Source organism: Nerophis lumbriciformis, linkage group LG27 (assembly GCF_033978685.3).
Source record: "Nerophis lumbriciformis linkage group LG27, RoL_Nlum_v2.1, whole genome shotgun sequence".
NCBI lineage: Eukaryota > Metazoa > Chordata > Actinopteri > Syngnathiformes > Syngnathidae > Nerophis > Nerophis lumbriciformis.
The window spans coordinates 650001-670000 of record NC_084574.2 but is presented as its reverse complement, the minus strand read 5'-3'; the positions used below and the strand labels follow the sequence as shown (position 1 = coordinate 670000).

General features: G+C 36.8%; 1 protein-coding gene across 1 annotated transcript in view; it reads left to right on the top strand.

The window, feature by feature from the left end:
• The window catches only part of cygb2 (cytoglobin 2), a 21946-nt gene extending 2118 nt beyond the window's left edge, over positions 1–19828 (top strand). Inside the window, exons 2-4 of the mRNA XM_061923089.2 lie at positions 3295–3526; positions 10060–10237; positions 19665–19828. Of these exons, the coding sequence (XP_061779073.1) occupies positions 3295–3526; positions 10060–10224 (397 nt within the window). The 3' untranslated portion in view covers positions 10225–10237; positions 19665–19828. The remainder of the gene's footprint in view (positions 1–3294; positions 3527–10059; positions 10238–19664) is intronic.
• The last annotated feature ends 172 nt before the right edge of the window (positions 19829–20000 follow it).

The window sequence follows — 20000 nt, the reverse complement described above, 5'->3', positions numbered from 1 at the left end:
TACCAGTGTGTTACATGGCCTTTCCTTTTAACAACACTCAGTAAAGGTTTGGGAACTGAGGAGACACATTTTTGAAGTGGAATTCTTTCCCATTCTTGCTTGATGTACAGCTTAAGTTGTTCAACAGTCTCCCTTCTCATATTTTAGCCTTCACACATTTGCAATGTCTGGACTACAGGCAGGCCAGTCTAGTACCCGCACTCTTTTACTATGAAGCCACGCTGTTGTAACACCTGAAATAAGCAGGGGCGTCCACGATAACAACATATGTTGCTCCAAAAGCTGTATGTACCTTTCAGCATTAATGGTGCCTTCACAGATGTGTAAGTTACCCATGTCTTGGCCACTAATACACCCCCATACCATCACACATGCTGCCTTTTTACACTTTCACTCTAGAACAGTCCGGATGGTTCTTTTCCTCTATGGTCCACAGTTTCCAAAAATGTGGACTCGTCAGACCACAGAACACTTTTCCACTTTGCATCATCGTCATATTTGATAGTAAGCTAATAGACACTTACATCATGCGTTGCCTTCATTATAACACTTATATAAGACGTTTAAAGTCATTTTGATAGTAAGCTAATATAGACACTTACATCATGTGTTGCCTTCATTATAACACTTATATAAGACGTTTAAAGTCATTTTGATAGTAGGCTAATATAGACACTTACATCATGTGTTGCCTTCATTATAACACTTATATAAGACGTTTAAAGTCATTTTGATAGTAGGCTAATATAGACACTTACATCATGTGTTGCCTTCATTATAACACTTATATAAGACGTTTAAAGTCATTTTGATAGTAGGCTAATATAGACACTTACATCATGTGTTGTCTTCATTATAACACTTATATAAGACGTTTAAAGTCATTTTGATAGTAGGCTAATATAGACACTTACATCATGCGTTGCCTTCATTGTAACACTTATATAAGACGTTTAAAGTCATTTTGATAGTAGGCTAATATAGACACTTACATCATGTGTTGTCTTCATTATAACACTTATATAAGGCTTTTAAAGACATTTTGATAGTAGGCTAATATAGTCACTTACATCATGTGTTGTCTTCATTATAACACTTATATAAGACGTTTAAAGTCATTTTGATAGTAGGCTAATATAGTCACTTACATCATGTGTTGTCTTCATTATAACACTTATATAAGGCTTTTAAAGACATTTTGATAGTAGGCTAATATAGTCACTTACATCATGTGTTGTCTTCATTATAACACTTATATAAGACGTTTAAAGTCATTTTGATAGTAGGCTAATATAGACACTTACATCATGTGTTGTCTTCATTATAACACTTATATAAGACGTTTAAAGTCATTTTGATAGTAGGCTAATATAGACACTTACATCATGCGTTGCCTTCATTGTAACACTTATATAAGACGTTTAAAGTCATTTTGATAGTAGGCTAATATAGACACTTACATCATGTGTTGTCTTCATTATAACACTTATATAAGGCTTTTAAAGACATTTTGATAGTAGGCTAATATAGTCACTTACATCATGTGTTGTCTTCATTATAACACTTATATAAGACGTTTAAAGTCATTTTGATAGTAGGCTAATATAGTCACTTACATCATGTGTTGTCTTCATTATAACACTTATATAAGGCTTTTAAAGACATTTTGATAGTAGGCTAATATAGTCACTTACATCATGTGTTGTCTTCATTATAACACTTATATAAGACTTTTAAAGTCATTTTGATAGTAGGCTAATATAGACACTTACATCATGTGTTGCCTTCATTATAACACTTATATAAGACGTTTAAAGTCATTTTGATAGTAGGCTAATATAGACACTTACATCATGCGTTGCCTTCATTATAACACTTATATAAGACGTTTAAAGTCATTTTGATAGTAGGCTAATATAGACACTTACATCATGCGTTGCCTTCATTATAACACTTATATAAGACGTTTAAAGTCATTTTGATAGTAGGCTAATATAGACACTTACATCATGCGTTGCCTTCATTGTAACACTTATATAAGACGTTTAAAGTCATTTTGATAGTAGGCTAATATAGACACTTACATCATGTGTTGTCTTCATTATAACACTTATATAAGACGTTTAAAGTCATTTTGATAGTAGGCTAATAAAGACACTTGCATCATGTGTTGCCTTCATTATAACACTTATATAAGACGTTTAAAGTCATTTTGATAGTAGGCTAATATAGTCACTTACATCATGTGTTGCCTTCATTATAACACTTATATAAGACGTTTAAAGTCATTTTGATAGTAGGCTAATATAGACACTTACATCATGTGTTGTCTTCATTATAAGACTTTTAAAGTCATTTTGATAGTAGGCTAATATAGACACTTACATCATGTGTTGCCTTCATTATAACACTTATATAAGACGTTTAAAGTCATTTTGATAGTAGGCTAATATAGACACTTACATCATGTGTTGCCTTCATTATAACACTTATATAAGACGTTTAAAGTCATTTTGATAGTAGGCTAATATAGACACTTACATCAGGTGTTGTCTTCATGATGTAAACAATACTCTCATCCGGGTCACGGCACCACCGTAACCCGCGTGGTTCAGTCCCTGTTTTCAGTTCCGTTCAGGACTCAAACCTAGGTCGCCGGCGTTAGAGACGAGCGTGCTATCTACCGCGCTAAAAGCCCAAGCTGTCAACCCTTGAAGAATGTTGGAGAGGCTAGTGCCCCCTGCTGTCAAGCGGAGTACTGCACCTGTGTGTTTGTGTGTGCAAGGTGACAGCTGGTAGCTAGAACTGCTCCAGGCCAGCCAAGTCTTTCTGGGCCTGCCAAGACAAAGTCTGCATTGGAGCAGGACTGACTGCCCAGGGCCAAATGACTTGTCTCCACTAATGTTGGTCAGCATGAGCACTGTGGTAACATTTCAATGAGGTCAGACGACTAAGCTGATAGTCAGAGGACTAAGCTGATAGTCAGAGGACTAAGCTGATACTCAGAGGACCAAGCTGATAGTCAGAGGACTAAGCTGATAGTCAGAGGACTAAGCTGATACTCAGAGGACTAAGCTGATACTCAGAGGACTAAGCTGATACTCAGAGGACTAAGCTGATAGTCAGAGGACTAAGCTGATAGTCAGAGGACTAAGCTGATAGTCAGAGGACTAAGCTGATAGTCTCATCTTTTCAACGCACAAGTACCAGGTCCAGAAGTCAAACGATCACCTATCCAGACCAGAGTCCACTTCTGGGTGTGCTGAGAAGTGAATATGTTGTGTTTGTCCTCAGGTTCTTTGTGAACTTCCCCTCTGCCAAGCAGTACTTCAGCCAGTTCCAGGACATGGAGGACCCCGAGGAGATGGAGCGCAGCTCCCAGCTGCGACACCACGCCCGCAGGGTGATGAACGCCATCAACACGGTGGTGGAGAACCTCAACGACCCGGAGAAGGTGTCCTCGGTCTTGGCCCTGGTGGGAAAAGCTCATGCTGTCAAACACAAAGTGGAGCCAATGTACTTCAAGGTGACTCTTCTATTACATTTATTACCAATTACAATCATAGAAATATTACATTTATTACTAATTACAATCCTAGAAATATTACATTTATTACTAATTACAATCATAGAAATATTACATTTATTATCAATTACAATCATAGAAATATTACATTTATTACTAATTACAATCATAGAAATATTACATTTATTACTAATTACAATCATAGAAATATTACATTTATTACCAATTACAATCATAGAAATATTACATTTATTACTAATTACAATCATATAAATATTACATTTATTACCAATTAGAATCATAGAAATATTACATTTATTACCAATTAGAATCATAGAAATATTACATTTATTATCAATTACAATCATAGAAATATTATATTTATTACCAATTACAATCATAGAAATATTACATTTATTACTAATTACAATCATAGAAATATTACATTTATTACTAATTACAATCATAGAAATATTAAATTTATTACCAATTACAATCATAGAAATATTAAATGTATTACTAATTACAATCATAGAAATATTACATTTATTATCAATTACAATCATAGAAATATTACATTTATTACCAATTACAATCATAGAAATATTACATTTATTACTAATTACAATCATAGAAATATTACATTTATTATCAATTACAATCATAGAAATATTACATTTATTACCAATTAAAATCATAGAAATATTACATTTATTACCAATTACAATCATAGAAATATTACATTACTAATTACAATCATATAAATATTACATTTATTATCTGTTAGAATCATAGAAATATTACATTTATTACCAATTACAATCATAGAAATATTACATTTATCACCAATTACAATCATAGAAATATTACATTTATTACTAATTACAATCATATAAATATTACATTTATTATCTGTTAGAATCATAGAAATATTACATTTATTACCAATTACAATCATAGAAATATTACATTACTAATTACAATCATATAAATATTACATTTATTATCTGTTAGAATCATAGAAATATTACATTTATTACCAATTACAATCATAGAAATATTACATTACTAATTACAATCATAGAAATATTACATTTATTATCTGTTAGAATCATAGAAATATTACATTTATTACCAATTACAATCATAGAAATATTACATTTATTACCAATTACAATCATAGAAATATTACATTTATTACTAATTACAATCATATAAATATTACATTTATTATCTGTTAGAATCATAGAAATATTACATTTATTACCAATTACAATCATAGAAATATTACATTTATTACTAATTACAATCATATAAATATTACATTTATTATCTGTTAGAATCATAGAAATATTACATTTATTACCAATTACAATCATAGAAATATTACATTTATTACTAATTACAATCATAGAAATATTACATTTATTATCTGTTAGAATCATAGAAATATTACATTTATTACCAATTACAATCATAGAAATATTACATTTATTATCAATTATTATTATTACTCAGGTGGTGAGGGAGAGTGTTCCACAGACTGTAAGCCAGTTCTCCCATAGTTCGTAGCTTTGTCCTCGGAGGTTAGCCCAAGAGTTTTACATTAAACAAGTTGTCCAGTATTGATCTCATTTCTACTGTTAGCAGTACTATTTATGAAATGGTGGCATGGCATTTTTCCCCCTGTTGTTAATACATTTTGAGTAGGAATACAAAACGATGGACGAATCATCACCACAGCAGACAAAAATCTACTGTAATACAAACCCCGTTTCCATATGAGTTGGGAAATTGTGTTAGATGTAAATATAAACGGAATACAATGATTTGCAAATCCTTTTCAAGCCATATTCAGTTGAATATGCTACAAAGACAACATATTTGATGTTCAAACTCATAAACATTTATTTTTTTTTTTGCAAATAATAATTAACTTAGAATTTCATGGCTGCAACACGTGCCAAAGTAGTTGGGAAAAGGCATATCCACCACTGTGTTACATGGCCTTTCCTTTTAACAACACTCAGTAAAGGTTTGGGAACTGAGGAGACACATTTTTGAAGCTTCTCAGGTGGAATTCTTTCCCATTCTTGCTTGATGTACAGCTTAAGTTGTTCAACAGTCCGGGGGTCTCCCTTGTGCTATTTTAGGCTTCACATTTTCAATGGGAGACAGGTCTGGACTACAGGCAGGCCAGTCTAGTACCCGCACTCTTTCACTATGAAGCCACGTTGATGTAACACGTGGCTTGGCATTGTCTTGCTGAAATAAGCAGGGGCGTCCATGGTAACGTTGCTTGGATGGCAACATATGTTGCTCCAAAAGCTGTATGTACCTTTCAGCATTAATGGCGCCTTCACAGAAGTGTAAGTTACCCATGTCTTGGCCACTAATACACCCCCATACCATCACACATGCTGCCTTTTACACTTTGCGCCTAGAACAATCCGGATGGTTCTTTTCCTCTTTGGTCCGGAGGACACGACGTCTACAGTTTCCAAAGACAATTTGAAATGTGGACTCGTCAGACCACAGAACACTTTTCCACTTTGTATCAGTCCATCTTAGATGAGCTCAGGCCCAGCGAAGCCGACGGCGTTTCTGGGTGTTGTTGATAAAGGGTTTTCGCCTTGCATAGGAGAGTTTTAACTTGCACTTACAGATGTAGCGACCAACTGTAGTTACTGACAGTGGGTTTCTGAAGTGTTCCTGAGCCCATGTGGTGATATCCTTTACACACTGATGTCGCTTGTTGATGCAGTACAGCCTGAGGGATGGAAGGTCACGGGCTTAGCTGCTTACGTGCAGTGATTTCTCCACATTCTCTGAACCCTTTAATGATATTACGGACCGTAGAGGGTGAAATCCCTAAATTCCTTGCAATAGCTGCTTGAGAAAGGTTTTTCTTAAACTGTTCAACAATTTGCTCACGCATTTGTTGACAAAGTGGTGACCCTCGCCCCATCCTTGTTTGTGAATGACTGAGCATTTCATGGAATCTACTTTTATACCCAATCATGGCACCCACCTGTTCCCAATTAGCCTGCACACCTGTGGGATGTTCCAAATAAGTGTTTGATGAGCATTCCTCAACTTTATCAGTATTTATTGCCACCTTTCACAACTTCTTTGTCACGTGTTGCTGCCATCAAATTCTAAAGTTAATGATTATTTGCAAAAAAAAAAAAATGCTTATGAGTTTGAACATCAAATATGTTGTCTTTGTAGCATATTCAACTGAATATGGCTTGAAAATGATTTGCAAATCATTGTATTCCGTTTATCAACATCTAACACAATTTCCCAACTCATATGGAAACGGGGTTTGTAGTTTCATACTCCCCCTATTCCAGTTGTGTGATTACCAGTGTGAGAATGGAATGTGCTTTCCTGGTCACGTGACGAGAGACATTTCCTCTCCTCATTTCTTTTCCGGTATGTCTTGTTGCTCAGTGCAGCTGCACACAGCTCACATTAGTGCCATTGAACAGCGTCAATGTGTCTATGCTGGATGTGAGTGCAGAGTACAAACATTATGTTTATGTTCGTGAAGTAGATTTTTATGCACACCAAAGGTTTTAGGGGGAAGTTATGTAGCTGGGAGTTGAGGGTAAGTTTGACAAGAGAAATTATTTGAGGAATAAGCCCAGCAATTATCTTCAAGATGCATGCAAAGATGACAAATTGGGCCATTGAGACTCCTTAGAAGGCAGAAAAATGACTGACTTGTCACATTCCTGCTCCTGACTTTGAAAAGTGCATTCATGGCCACTAAATGAGGTAAACAGACTCTCTATTCTCCACAAGGATTGTTTACTGCAGTGTTTTTCAACCTTTTTGGAGCCAAGGCGCACTTTTTGCATTGGAAAAATGCGGAGGCACAATAGAATAGAATAGAAAGTACTTTATTGATCCCTGGGGGAAATTCAGCACCACAGTTTGCTCACAATAGACAATAATACTAATAAATAATATAATATATATATATTATATTGTTGCGTTTTGGACCAGTTGTTCCTCCCAGGGAATTCAAGTCACAATTCGCTCCCAAGCTCTTTACGACACTTAAAGCTGAGTTGAAAAACCACCAGAGACAGAATAGGTATTTTGTTGTATATTTTCAAAGCTTTGCCAATATACATTTTGAGACCAGTCTAACCCTAGAACATTCTATTGCGCCTCCCAAAATGGTCTGTCTTCCCAACGCCAAAAACCCCTCTTTTCCTTCCCCCTCCCTAGCCATAATACAAGCACAACGTCTCCCTAGCCATAATACATTCCAAAGAACTCAAGGTTAACACACACAGTATACTTGCTGACAGAGCATCAAGAGAAGAAATGGAAAACACGAGCTGTTTTCAAATATGACTAAGAAATAAAATAATTACAACTTAAATTCGGATATATGTAAATATCTGCCTCCGACAATATACACCACCAGCAGAAATCATTAAGAAACTAAACTCAGTTGACAGTAAAAAGTTGTTGTCGCAATTGTTGGATATGACTTTAAAGCATAACCAAGCATGCATCACTACAGCTCTTGTCTCAAAGTAGGTGTGCTGTCACCACCTGTCACATCACACCCTGACTTATTTTGAGTTGTTTGCTGTTTTCCTGTGTGTAGTGTTTTAGTTCTTGTCTTGCGCTCCTATTTTGGTGGCTTTTTCTCTTTTTTTAGTATTTTCCTGTAGCAGTTTCGTGTCTTCCTGTGAGCGATTTCCCCCGCATCTACTTTGTTTAAGCAATCAAGACTATTTAAGTTGTTTCTATCTTTTTTTTTGTGTGGACATTGTTGTCATGTCATGAACGGATGTACTTTGTGGACGCCGTCTGCTGCTCCACACGCTGTAAGTTTTTGCTGTCGTCCAGCATTCTGTTTTTGTTTACTTTGTAGCCAGTTCAGTTTTAGTTTGGTTCTGCATAGCCTTCCCTAAGCTTCAATGCCTTTTCTTAGGGGCACTCACCTTTTGTTTATTTTTGGTTTAAGCATCAGACACTTTTTTTATTTTTTTATTTTTTTATTTTTTTAACCTGCACACTGCCTTCCGCTGTCGTCTTCATATTGTGATCACCACAAACTATCGTCGTCGTTCCCGACATCTACAAAGCAATTAGCTACCTGTTGCCACCTACTGATACGGAAGAGTATTACACGGTTACTCTGCTTAGCTTAAGGAAGAATGCTTTGTGGAAATCTTTTATTTATAGATGTGTATCGCTCTGGAATAACCTGCCTCTAATTCTCACCGGCATTGAAAGTAAACAGCTTTTTAAAAGGAAAGTCATATTTGATCTGAGTCTGTAAATTAGTTTGCTTGTTGATGATTTTTATTTGTTTCTGTATTGTGTAGTTATATTTATATGCTTTTACTTGTAATTGTATTGAGTTTGTGGACCCCAGGAAGACGAGTGGGTTGTTGTGGCAACCAGCTAATGGGGATCCTTAATAAAAATCTAATAAATACATCTAGACAGCACCGACACTCAACAACAACACATCATTAGCAGACTATAATTACTGCTTTGCAAAAAATATTTTTAACCCAAATATGTGAAATTAGATAATCTCACGGCACACTGGTGTATTTTTTTTCAAATTTTATACAAAAGTCATTAATTTTACAAGAAATAATATTGGAACTGCGAGGGCATAAATGGTTATTTTAAAATAAAAACATGTTATTTTATGAAAAAAAAAAAAAAAAGGTTTTACTGGAAAAAATATTGTAATTTATGAGAAAGTTAAAAATGTAAAAACATTTTTTAAATTTTAGTAAAAAAAAAGAAAATTATACATTTACCAGAAGAAAAAATATTGTAATTTTGTGAGAAATAAATGGTTTTACATGAAAAAATATTTTTGTATTGTAGATAAGTCATAAATTTAAATACAAAATTCATTTTACAGAAAAAAAAATTGTGATTTATGACAAATAGTTTTACCAGAAAAATATTAGAAAAAAGTCAGTTATTAAATTACTTTTGTGATTTTATAAAAACAAATGTCATTTTACAAGAAATATTATTAGAACTGTGAGGGGGGTCGTTATTTTAAAAGTTTATGAAAAAAAGTTTTTACTGGAAAAAGTATTGTAATTTATGAGAAAGTCAAAAATAAAAAAAACATTTTAAACATTTTATTAAAAAAAGAAAGTAACACATTTACCAGAAGAAAAATATTGTAATTTTATGAGAAAAAAATTATTTTACATGAACAAATATTTTAGTCTTTTAGGTAAAAGTCAAAAATGTTACATAATTTTTTTTTGTAATTTATGAGAAATTAATAATTTTACCGGCACAGTGGTTGAAAAACACTGCTTTACTCCAACAGAATCACGTCTCTGCTGCAACGTATGTTTCTCATTCCTTTCATCTTTCACCGTCTGCACTTTCAATTCTCACCTGTCCGAGTCTCGCCCACCTTTCTGCTGCACTCAGTCCCTTCACATCTTCTCCTCCTCCGACTCACCTTCCCCGAGCTCCACCGCCGATCACATTGGTTGTATTTCTCTCCCGGACTGCAGATACTGAGCGGGGTGATGCTGGAGGTGTTTTCTGAGGACTTTCCCGAGTTCTTCACGGCCGAGGCGCAGGTGGTGTGGAGCAAACTGATGGCTGCGGTGTACTGGCACGTGACCGGGGCCTACACCGATGTGGGATGGCTGCAGGTGTCCAGCTCGGCCGTGTGAAAGCTTCAATGAGGTCAATGGAGGATTTCTTTTCTGTGGACTTTTAGTATGAAGGAGAATGTTAATTTTTTTTCTCTATTCTAATTTATGATTTTTACAAGTAAATTTTTTAAATATATTTATTAGGACGATTTTATCATTTTTGCCTATCATTCATAATCCTTACGTACGACAAGAACACACACTTCTTTTTAAAATGTATTTTAAATCATAAAATACGGCCAGTACAAGGTGGCTAATGTTGCGTCTGACCAGTCTTCCTCTCAGGGAATACAAGTCACTGGTCAATCCCAAATTCTTTCAGATGACATACAGTATATGCAGAGTAAGAAGGACCATCAAGACAGAATAGGAATATTATCAAGTTTTTCCTAAAGCTTTAGGAGACCAGCTCTACAGTCCGTTAATAGCGGCATCTAGAAGTGGTCTGAAAGAGACAACTTATTGAATATGAAAAGAGCCCCACCCTGCTCAGAAAGGAATACAGCCTCATTGTTCTAATACTGATAAGGTAAAAAGGGAGTACACCATACTCCCACATTCCAACACCTTCAAGTTTAGGCACAGAGTTTACTTGCGGACATAAGATACAAGCATAAAGAGTACACATGGGAAAATATTAGCTGATTTAAACATGACTATGAATAAAGAAAGAACTCTTAAAAATATATGCATTCTCCACAGTAACAATGCATCTAAAAAGTGCCACCAATACTGCATTCACATCTTGTGACCTGAATATTAAGCAAGTATTAGCCATTTTGTTATTATAAGTGCTAATGCAGACAAACTATTTTGATCTACCATGAATTGATTAACGTGGATTTATACAAGTGTAAAAACTTATTGGGGTGTTACCATTTAGTGGTCAATTATACGGAATATGTACTGTACTGTACAATCTACTAATACAAGTTTCAATCAATCACAGGGAGCTAACGAGCTTATGCTTCTCTATTGACATATTGAGTCGGTGAGCTGCTGCATCGCCTCTTCGTTGGTGAAAGTCAATTCTGGATTATAAATCCTGCCTCTCACCCGGATAGTAGAAGGTTGTGGTCATAATCCATAGAGTTGGTCAACTCTGATATTCAACTTATACAGAGTAAGACATTAAAAAACTATTTTTTTAATGTCTTTAATTCTTCATCTAAACGGGACGATATAAACGCTGGGTGTGTTTAGCTACTAAAAAGGTGTCGCTCATTCAGGTTTCAAAAATAGAAGGTTCTGGATCATCATTTGTCCCAAAGTTGTCTGTGGTGAAGTCCGCCATATACAATAATACATCTTATCCCATTAGCTCCATTGTTAGCTGATTTCTGCTTGCGTTTATTCAGAATGTATTACATTTATTAGTTCAGTTATTTGAGAGATTGCACAACAAAAGAAAAACATGCGTTCTTGTCTTACATAAGGATTGGGAATGAATGAAATAAGTTTATTTGGGTCATATAATCAATCAAGTGTGAGCAGTTTAACAGTACAGATGAGACATATTTAACAATCATACACATTTACACACAAAAAGAAAAGAAAAAGGAATAGGCAGAAGCTTATATTTGCCTATCCTATACCTTCACTGAAAATAAGATGACCTGGAACATCGTTAAAAAAATCAATGTGATGAAAGTAATCGTTGCTATATTTTATCATTTTCTATTATTTCACCTTTCAAGGTTTTCTTAAACCTTAAAGAACTACATCACTGAGCTTCTTCCACCATTTAACTCCTAAAACTGAAATATATTTGTATTTTATATTCCTTCTTACTTTACATATTTCAAAAATCAATTATATTATTATTGTTTTCTCCTCTTAAAGTAAATAAACTAAGAATAGAAGCTGGAAGGCTGTTTGTTCTTTACTCCAAACACAATTTCCATTGCTTTTAAAAACACAATATGTGAACATTTCAACACATTACAACTTATAAATAATGGATTGTTATGTTCATAGTAGCACGCTTTCTGTATTATTCTAATGACCCTTTTTGGAAGTTTAATTATTGGCTCTATGAATGATAGACAAAATGTAAAAAAGGTGCAGTTTAAGAGACGTCGTGTTCATTTTTAAGTGGATAACTTCGGCAAACATTTCATGACATTTTGGAGCTGATAGTCACCCCTAAAAGTGGTCAATACTAATTATCTAGTCGAGCTCTTAAGGACGCGTGGGTGGCCTCTTCACGACTTCCCAGCTCTCAAGTCTGCCGTATAATTAGCATCAGTCTGAGAGTTCAGGAGAAAAAAAGTACATTTGTGTAGAAAGAGGCCCTCGCTGTGTCTAATATCCACACAAGGAATGCTTAGAAGACTGTTAGTATCTTGTCCTGTCCTATAATTCTCTCCCTGCTCTTTAATCCAACATACATATAAACTCCTCCCTGCTGTTTAATCCAACATACATATAAACTCCCCCCTGCTGTTTAATCCAACATACATATAAACTCCCCCCTGCTGTTTAATCCAACATACATATAAACTCCCCCCTGCTGTTTAATCCAACATACCGTATTTTCCGCACTATAAGGCGCACCTAAAAACCTCAAATTTTCTCAAAAGCTGACAGTGCGCCTTATAATCCGGTGCGCTTTATATATGGACCAATATTGAGCCACAACAGGTCTCGCAACCCCAGCATCTACTGTAGCGTCTATTCTATGCGCCTTATAATGCGGTGCGCCTTATATATGAACAATGTTTTAAAATAGGCCATTCATTGAAGGTGCGCCTTATAGTGCGGAAAATACGGTACATATAAACTCCCCCGTGCTGTTTAATCCGACATACATATAAACTCCCCCCTGCTGTTTAATCCGACATACATATAAACTCCCCCCTGCTGTTTAATCCGACATACATATAAACTCCCCCCTGCTGTTTAATCCAACATACATATAAACTCCCCCCTGCTGTTTAATCCAACATACATATAAACTCCCCCCTGCTGTTTAATCCAACATACATATAAACTCCTCCCTGCTGTTTAATCCAACATACATATAAACTCCTCCCTGCTGTTTAATCCAACATACATATAAACTCCTCCCTGCTGGTTAATCCAACATACATATAAACTCCCCCCTGCTGTTTAATCCAACATACATATAAACTCCTCCCTGCTGTTTAATCCAACATACATATAAACTCCTCCCTGCTGGTTAATCCAACATACATATAAACTCCCCCCTGCTGTTTAATCCAACATACATATAAACTCCTCCCTGCTGTTTAATCCAACATACATATAAACTCCTCCCTGCTGTTTAATCCAACATACATATAAACTCCTCCCTGCTGTTTAATCCAACATACATATAAACTCCCCCCTGCTGTTTAATCCAACATACATATAAACTCCCCCCAGCTGTTTAATCCAACATACATATAAACTCCTCCCTGCTGTTTAATCCAACATACATATAAACTCCTCCCTGCTGTTTAATCCAACATACATATAAACTCCTCCCTGCTGTTTAATCCAACATACATATAAACTCCCCCCTGCTGTTTAATCCGACATACATATAAACTCCCCCCTGCTGTTTAATCCGACATACATATAAACTCCCCCCTGCTGTTTAATCCAACATACATATAAACTCCCCCCAGCTGTTTAATCCAACATACATATAAACTCCTCCCTGCTGTTTAATCCAACATACATATAAACTCCTCCCTGCTGTTTAATCCAACATACATATAAACTCCCCCCTGCTGTTTAATCCAACATACATATAAACTCCCCCCCTGCTGTTTAATCCAACATACATATAAACTCCTCCCTGCTGTTTAATCCAACATACATATAAACTCCCCCCTGCTGTTTAATCCAACATACATATAAACTCCCCCCTGCTGTTTAATCCAACATACATATAAACTCCCCCCTGCTGTTTAATCCAACATACATATAAACTCCTCCCTGCTGTTTAATCCAACATACATATAAACTCCCCCCTGCTGTTTAATCCAACATACATATAAACTCCTCCCTGCTGTTTAATCCAACATACATATAAACTCCCCCCTGCTGTTTAATCCAACATACATATAAACTCCTCCCTGCTGTTTAATCCAACATACATATAAACTCCTCCGTGCTCCAATGCAGACAAAGACTGAGAAAGTGGGGTGTAAAATGTGGGTGGCAGATGGACTTCATCAGCAAGAAGCTCACCCTAATATTTACTTAAATTGAGCTCATCAGAGACGTTACGAGCTCCATTAAGGGCTTTTAAAAACCTCCTCGGGAGGTCCGGGGAAGGAGAGTTTAGTCGGACTTTGTACAAAATGTAATCATTAGCTGGCATTTGTGTTTTTAAAAGCACCTTTCAGGTTCCTGCACAATGTTGACAAGAACATTTGACATACTTTAACAATCGTGTGAGGGAAATCATCCATTTTGTGTGGGAAAAAAAAAATTCTACTTTATTCTTTTGAGATGATCAACACACTTGTGCATTCTAAATAGTACAAACCCCGTTTCCATATGAGTTGGGAAATTGTGTTAGATGTAAATATAAACGGAATACAATGATTTGCAAATCCTTTTCAAGCCATATTCAGTTGAATATGCTACAAAGACAACATATTTGATGTTCAAACTCCATCCATCCATCCATCCATTTTCTACCGCTTATTCCCTTTGGGGTCGCGGGGGCGCTGGAGCCTATCTCAGCTACAATCGGGCGGAAGGCGGGGTACACCCTGGACAAGTCGCCACCTCATCGCAGGGCCAACACAGATAGACAGACAACATTCACACTCACATCCACACACTAGGGCCAATTTAGTGTTGCCAATCAACTTATCCCCAGGTGCATGTCTTTGAATATTAAATTGTTCCTTTTCAGCAAGCTTCTCCATGATGTGATCCATCTTGCGATTCAGTTCAGAAATCGCGGATTCCAACCATTGAAATACTTTGTATAATTGAAAACATCACTGCACATCATAATAGCAGCTACAGTTTCTATCTTAAAGATCTAAGTAAAGTATTTCATAAACTTTATTTTTCTTTGCAAATAATCATTAACTTTCATTAATCAATCAATCAATCAATCAATCTTTATTTATATAGCCCTAAATCACAAGTGTCTCAAAGGGCTGCACAAGCCACAACGACATCCTCGGTACAAAGCCCACATATTAACTATCATGGCTGCAACACGTGCCAAAGTAGTTGGGAAACATCACTGTGTTACATGGCCTTTTCTTTTAACAACACTCAATAAACGTTTGGGAACTGAGGAAACTAATTGTTGAAGCTTTGAAAGTGGAATTCTTTCCCATTCTTGTTTTATGTAGAGCTTCAGTCGTTCAACAGTCCGGGGGTCTCCGCTGTCGTATTTTACGCTTCATAATGCGCCACACATTTTCGATGGGAGACAGGTCTGGACTGCAGGCGGGCCAGGAAAGTACCCGCCCTCTTTTTTTTTACGAAGCCACGCTGTTGTAACACGTGCTGAATGTGGCTTGGCATTGTCTTGCTGAAATAAGCAGGGGCGTCCGTGAAAAAGACGAGGGATCGAAGGTCACGGTCATTCAGTGTTGGTTTCCAGCCATGCCGCTTACGTGGAGTGATTTCTCCACATTCTCTGAACCTTTTGATGATATTATGGAGCGTAGATGTTGAAATCCCTACATTTCTTGCGCAGTTGTGGACAAAGGGGTGTACCTCGCCCCATCCTTTCTTGTGAAAGACTCAGCATTTTTTTGGGAAGCTGTTTTTATACCCAATCATGGCACCCACCTGTTCCCAATTAGCCTGCACACCTGTGGGATGTTCCAAATAAGTGTTTGATGAGCATTCCTCAACTTTATCAGTATTTATTGACACCTTTCCCAACTTCTTTGTCATGTGTTGCTGCCATCAAATTCTAAAGTTAATGATTATTTGCAAAAAAAAAAAATGTTTATGAGTTTGAACATCAAATATGTTGTCTTTGTAGCATATTCAACTGAATATGGCTTGAAAATGATTAGCAAATCATTGTATTCCGTTTATATTTACATCTAACACAATTTCCCAACTCATATGGAAACGGGGTTTGTAGAAAAGCTGCTGACAATGCAGGTAATCTATTCCGCCTATAAAGCAGAGGGTCGATATTTGGTATCAGACTTTTTTTTCAGAAGGGCACAAAGTGCTGGGTTACTAGAAGTAGTTCCTCTACGTTAGCTTGGTACATTTGCAGGTCCCGGCATGTAAATGAAGCATTGTTGGATGTTTTTTTTTAGAAGGAATTACCTGCACCGTTAGACGCCTCTTACTAACAGTTTTTCTTTTAATGATTTAGAATGCACATGAGTGTTGTCTGAAATAAGGATTGTGAATGATGGGCATGTGTGGTCAAGTTAAGCTCACACTTTGCAGACCTCCTAAAGAGTAAAGCATTGAGAAGTGAAATGTGTACGGTCATGGTCTGCCATTTATCATCACCATCAAATACCATCAACCATTCAAATACTCCAGCAAATGACTTTAGGATGGACATTTGATCCAATCTTCACAGGCATCTGTTTCACTCATGTCCTGTTTCTGTTTGCTAACGAGCAGACAATGATCCTCACACTCTGCTCCCTGCTCTACCAATAACAACTTGGTAGACCACTTCTCCATCATACCAGACAATGATCCTCACATTCTGCTCCTTGGTCTACCAATGCTAACTTGGTAGACCACTTCTCCATCATACCAGACAATGATCCTCACATTCTGCTCCTTGGTCTACCAATACTAACTTGGTAGACCACTTCTCCATCATACCAGAAAATGATCCTCACATTCTGCTCCTTGGTCTACCAATGCTAACTTGGTAGACCACTTCTCCATCATACCAGACAATGATCCTCACATTCTGCTCCTTGGTCTACCAATACTAACTTGGTAGACCACTTCTCCATCATACCAGACAATGATCCTCACATTCTGCTCCTTGGTCTACCAATGCTAACTTGGTAGACCACTTCTCCATCATACCAGACAATGATCCTCACGCTCTGCTCCCTGCTCTACCAATGCCAACTTGGTAGACCACTTCTCCATCATACCAGACAATGATCCTCACACTCTGCTCCCTGCTCTACCAATGCCAACTTGGTAGACCACTTCTCCATCATACCAGACAATGATCCTCACACTCTGCTCCTTGGTCTACCAATGCTAACTTGGTAGACTACTTCTCCATCATACCAGGCAATGATCCTCACACTCTGCGCCTTGGTCTACCAATGCCAACTTGGTAGACCAGCTCTCCATCATACCAGGCAATGATCCTCACATTCTGCTCCTTGGCTTACCAATACCAACTTGGTAGACCACTTCTCCATCATACCAGACAATGATCCTCACACTCTGCTCCTTGGTCTACCAATACTAACTTGGTAGACCAGCTCTCCATCATACCTACAATGTACGTTCCAGTCAGTCTGGTTTGTGGCCAAGCGTGATTCGGAGGATTAGAATAAAGAACCGCCTTTGCCTCGTGGTTCTTTCTCTTAGGACCGGAACCAAATCCCAGCTGATGGACTCACTTGGGGCGATTGATTCCTTCTGATATTCCAAGAAGAAGCCACCAGACTAAAATGCAGTGGAAGCAATTTTTCCATAAGAAATAATGTACCAGAAATTCTGGTCTATAAACTATTTTCCCATGCTTTGAACCCTGTGGCCTATAAATCGGTGCGGCTAATTAAAGGTGTTTTTCTTCGCTGACGGCCACAATGCGAATACCGTATTTCCTTGAATTAGCGCCGGGGCGGTAATTTAATTTAAAACCTCTTCTCACTCCGGCGCTTACCAAAGGCATGCGGTAAATGTAAGCATGCGCTAATTATTTTAAAACCTCTTCTCACTCCGGCGCTTACCAAAGGCATGCGGTAAATTTAGGCCTCCGCTTATAAATTTGAGTGTGATGTAAGGATACCATCATGAAAAGCACATTTAATTAAAAAAAAAAAGTTATTATGGTCTTACCTTTACTTATAAATGAAGTCCATGCGCAGCTCCTTCTGAACAAAAGCATGGATAACTTGTTTATAGAAGTCTTCCTTATCTTTCTTCAGTTTTAAAAGTCTCGATGGAGATCTTCCTTTAATTATTACCTCCTGCTTCCATTGAAAGTCCAGTTTAGAAAACTGTTTTATTTGAGATATGTAATCCTCCATGTTGAAAGTGCAAGTGAGAGGAAAAAATAAGCGATCGCTGCTAAGAATGCTGGACGACAGCAAAGACTTACTGTTATGTAAAAGAAAAGGGGTAGGATTAAATAAGCTCTGCTTCTCCCTACTCCTTTTCGAACATGTTGAAAAGAGAAACTGGAAATTGTGATGCATCATGTTGTATGCTCGCATGTTCCAAATAAACTCAAACTCAACTCAAAACCAAAAATAAACAAATGGTGAGTGCCCCTAAGAAAAGGCATTGAAGCTTAGGGAAAGGCTTTGCAGAACGAAACTAAAACTGAACTGGCTACAAAGTAAACAAAAACAGAATGCTGGACGACAGCAAAGACTTACTGTTATGTAAAAGAAAAGGGGTAGGATTAAATAAGCTCTGCTTCTCCCTACTCCTTTTCGAACATGTTGAAAAGAGAAACTGGAAATTGTGATGCATCATGTTGTATGCTCGCATGTTCCAAATAAACTCAAACTCAACTCAACTCAACTGTTGCTGCTTGTTGTCACTTCTTCTGCAGCCGAGTAGTCGCAAGAAGGATCACTAGCGCCCTCTACCAGCAGGAGGCGGGAGTCATTTAATGACTCATATTTGACACACGCAGCTACGGTATATTAATAAAACATAACTGCTTACTGTTCTTTTTAGCATATTCAATAGCTTGGACCTTAAATCCTACTGAATAGTTCTTAATCTTCTTCCCTTTATGCCATTTTAAATGATTGAAATCAGCCTGCTCTATTTTGAAAATGATGACAGGTGACGTGACGAGTTTGACCCCGGCGATAATTCTAGACATGCGCTAATAAAAATAATATTTTGCGAAACGCGTTAATTCTAGGCAGGCGCATACTATATACCCGGTGGCAATTCAAGGAAATATGAATAGTTGTCATCAAACACATGCAAAGAGAGTTAAATGGCGTGTTAGTGTTTGTGCTATGACGCCATCTTTTGGACGAGTTCGCTCACTGCAGGCGCGGCTTTGAACCGGAAGTAGAAGTGCCGTTCCGTCGTTGAGTCGTCCATAGCGTTTCTACTCGATTGGATTCATGGTTCATCACTCCAAGCAAGGTTTACAATATAACTAAAACAATTCCTCGTCCCATGTGTGATGTCTGTAGGAGTGTTTTCATGCATATTTCTACGTGCTATCGTAATGTAAAGAAGCTAGCGCCGTTAGCATTGGCTGATATTCTAACAGGTCTGTGTTAGTATTATTAACTTACGATGGCATTCTTTTTGTATTGTTTCAGTTTTGTAAATCCCCCAAAACGTCAGCGTGGACTTATTGAGTCTGTTTAGCTGACTGGAGAGCTAGCTCGTGGGTCCATGACCGTGACTTCTGTTTTGCTTGATCAGCCGTTTTACTGCACTGTTTGGAAACAATTAAGGTATGTAAATAAACATTTACAAAATGTTTCTGTGTGAATAACTCATTTCACAACGTATATATCTGCGACTTGTAGTCCGCTAGTAAATGGAAAATATAAATTTTTTGTAGAAAATAGTGGGTGCTTTAAAATTTGGAAAACACGGTAAATGTAATTATTGCTTGGCAGACACATTTTTTGATAGTTCTATATGAAGGA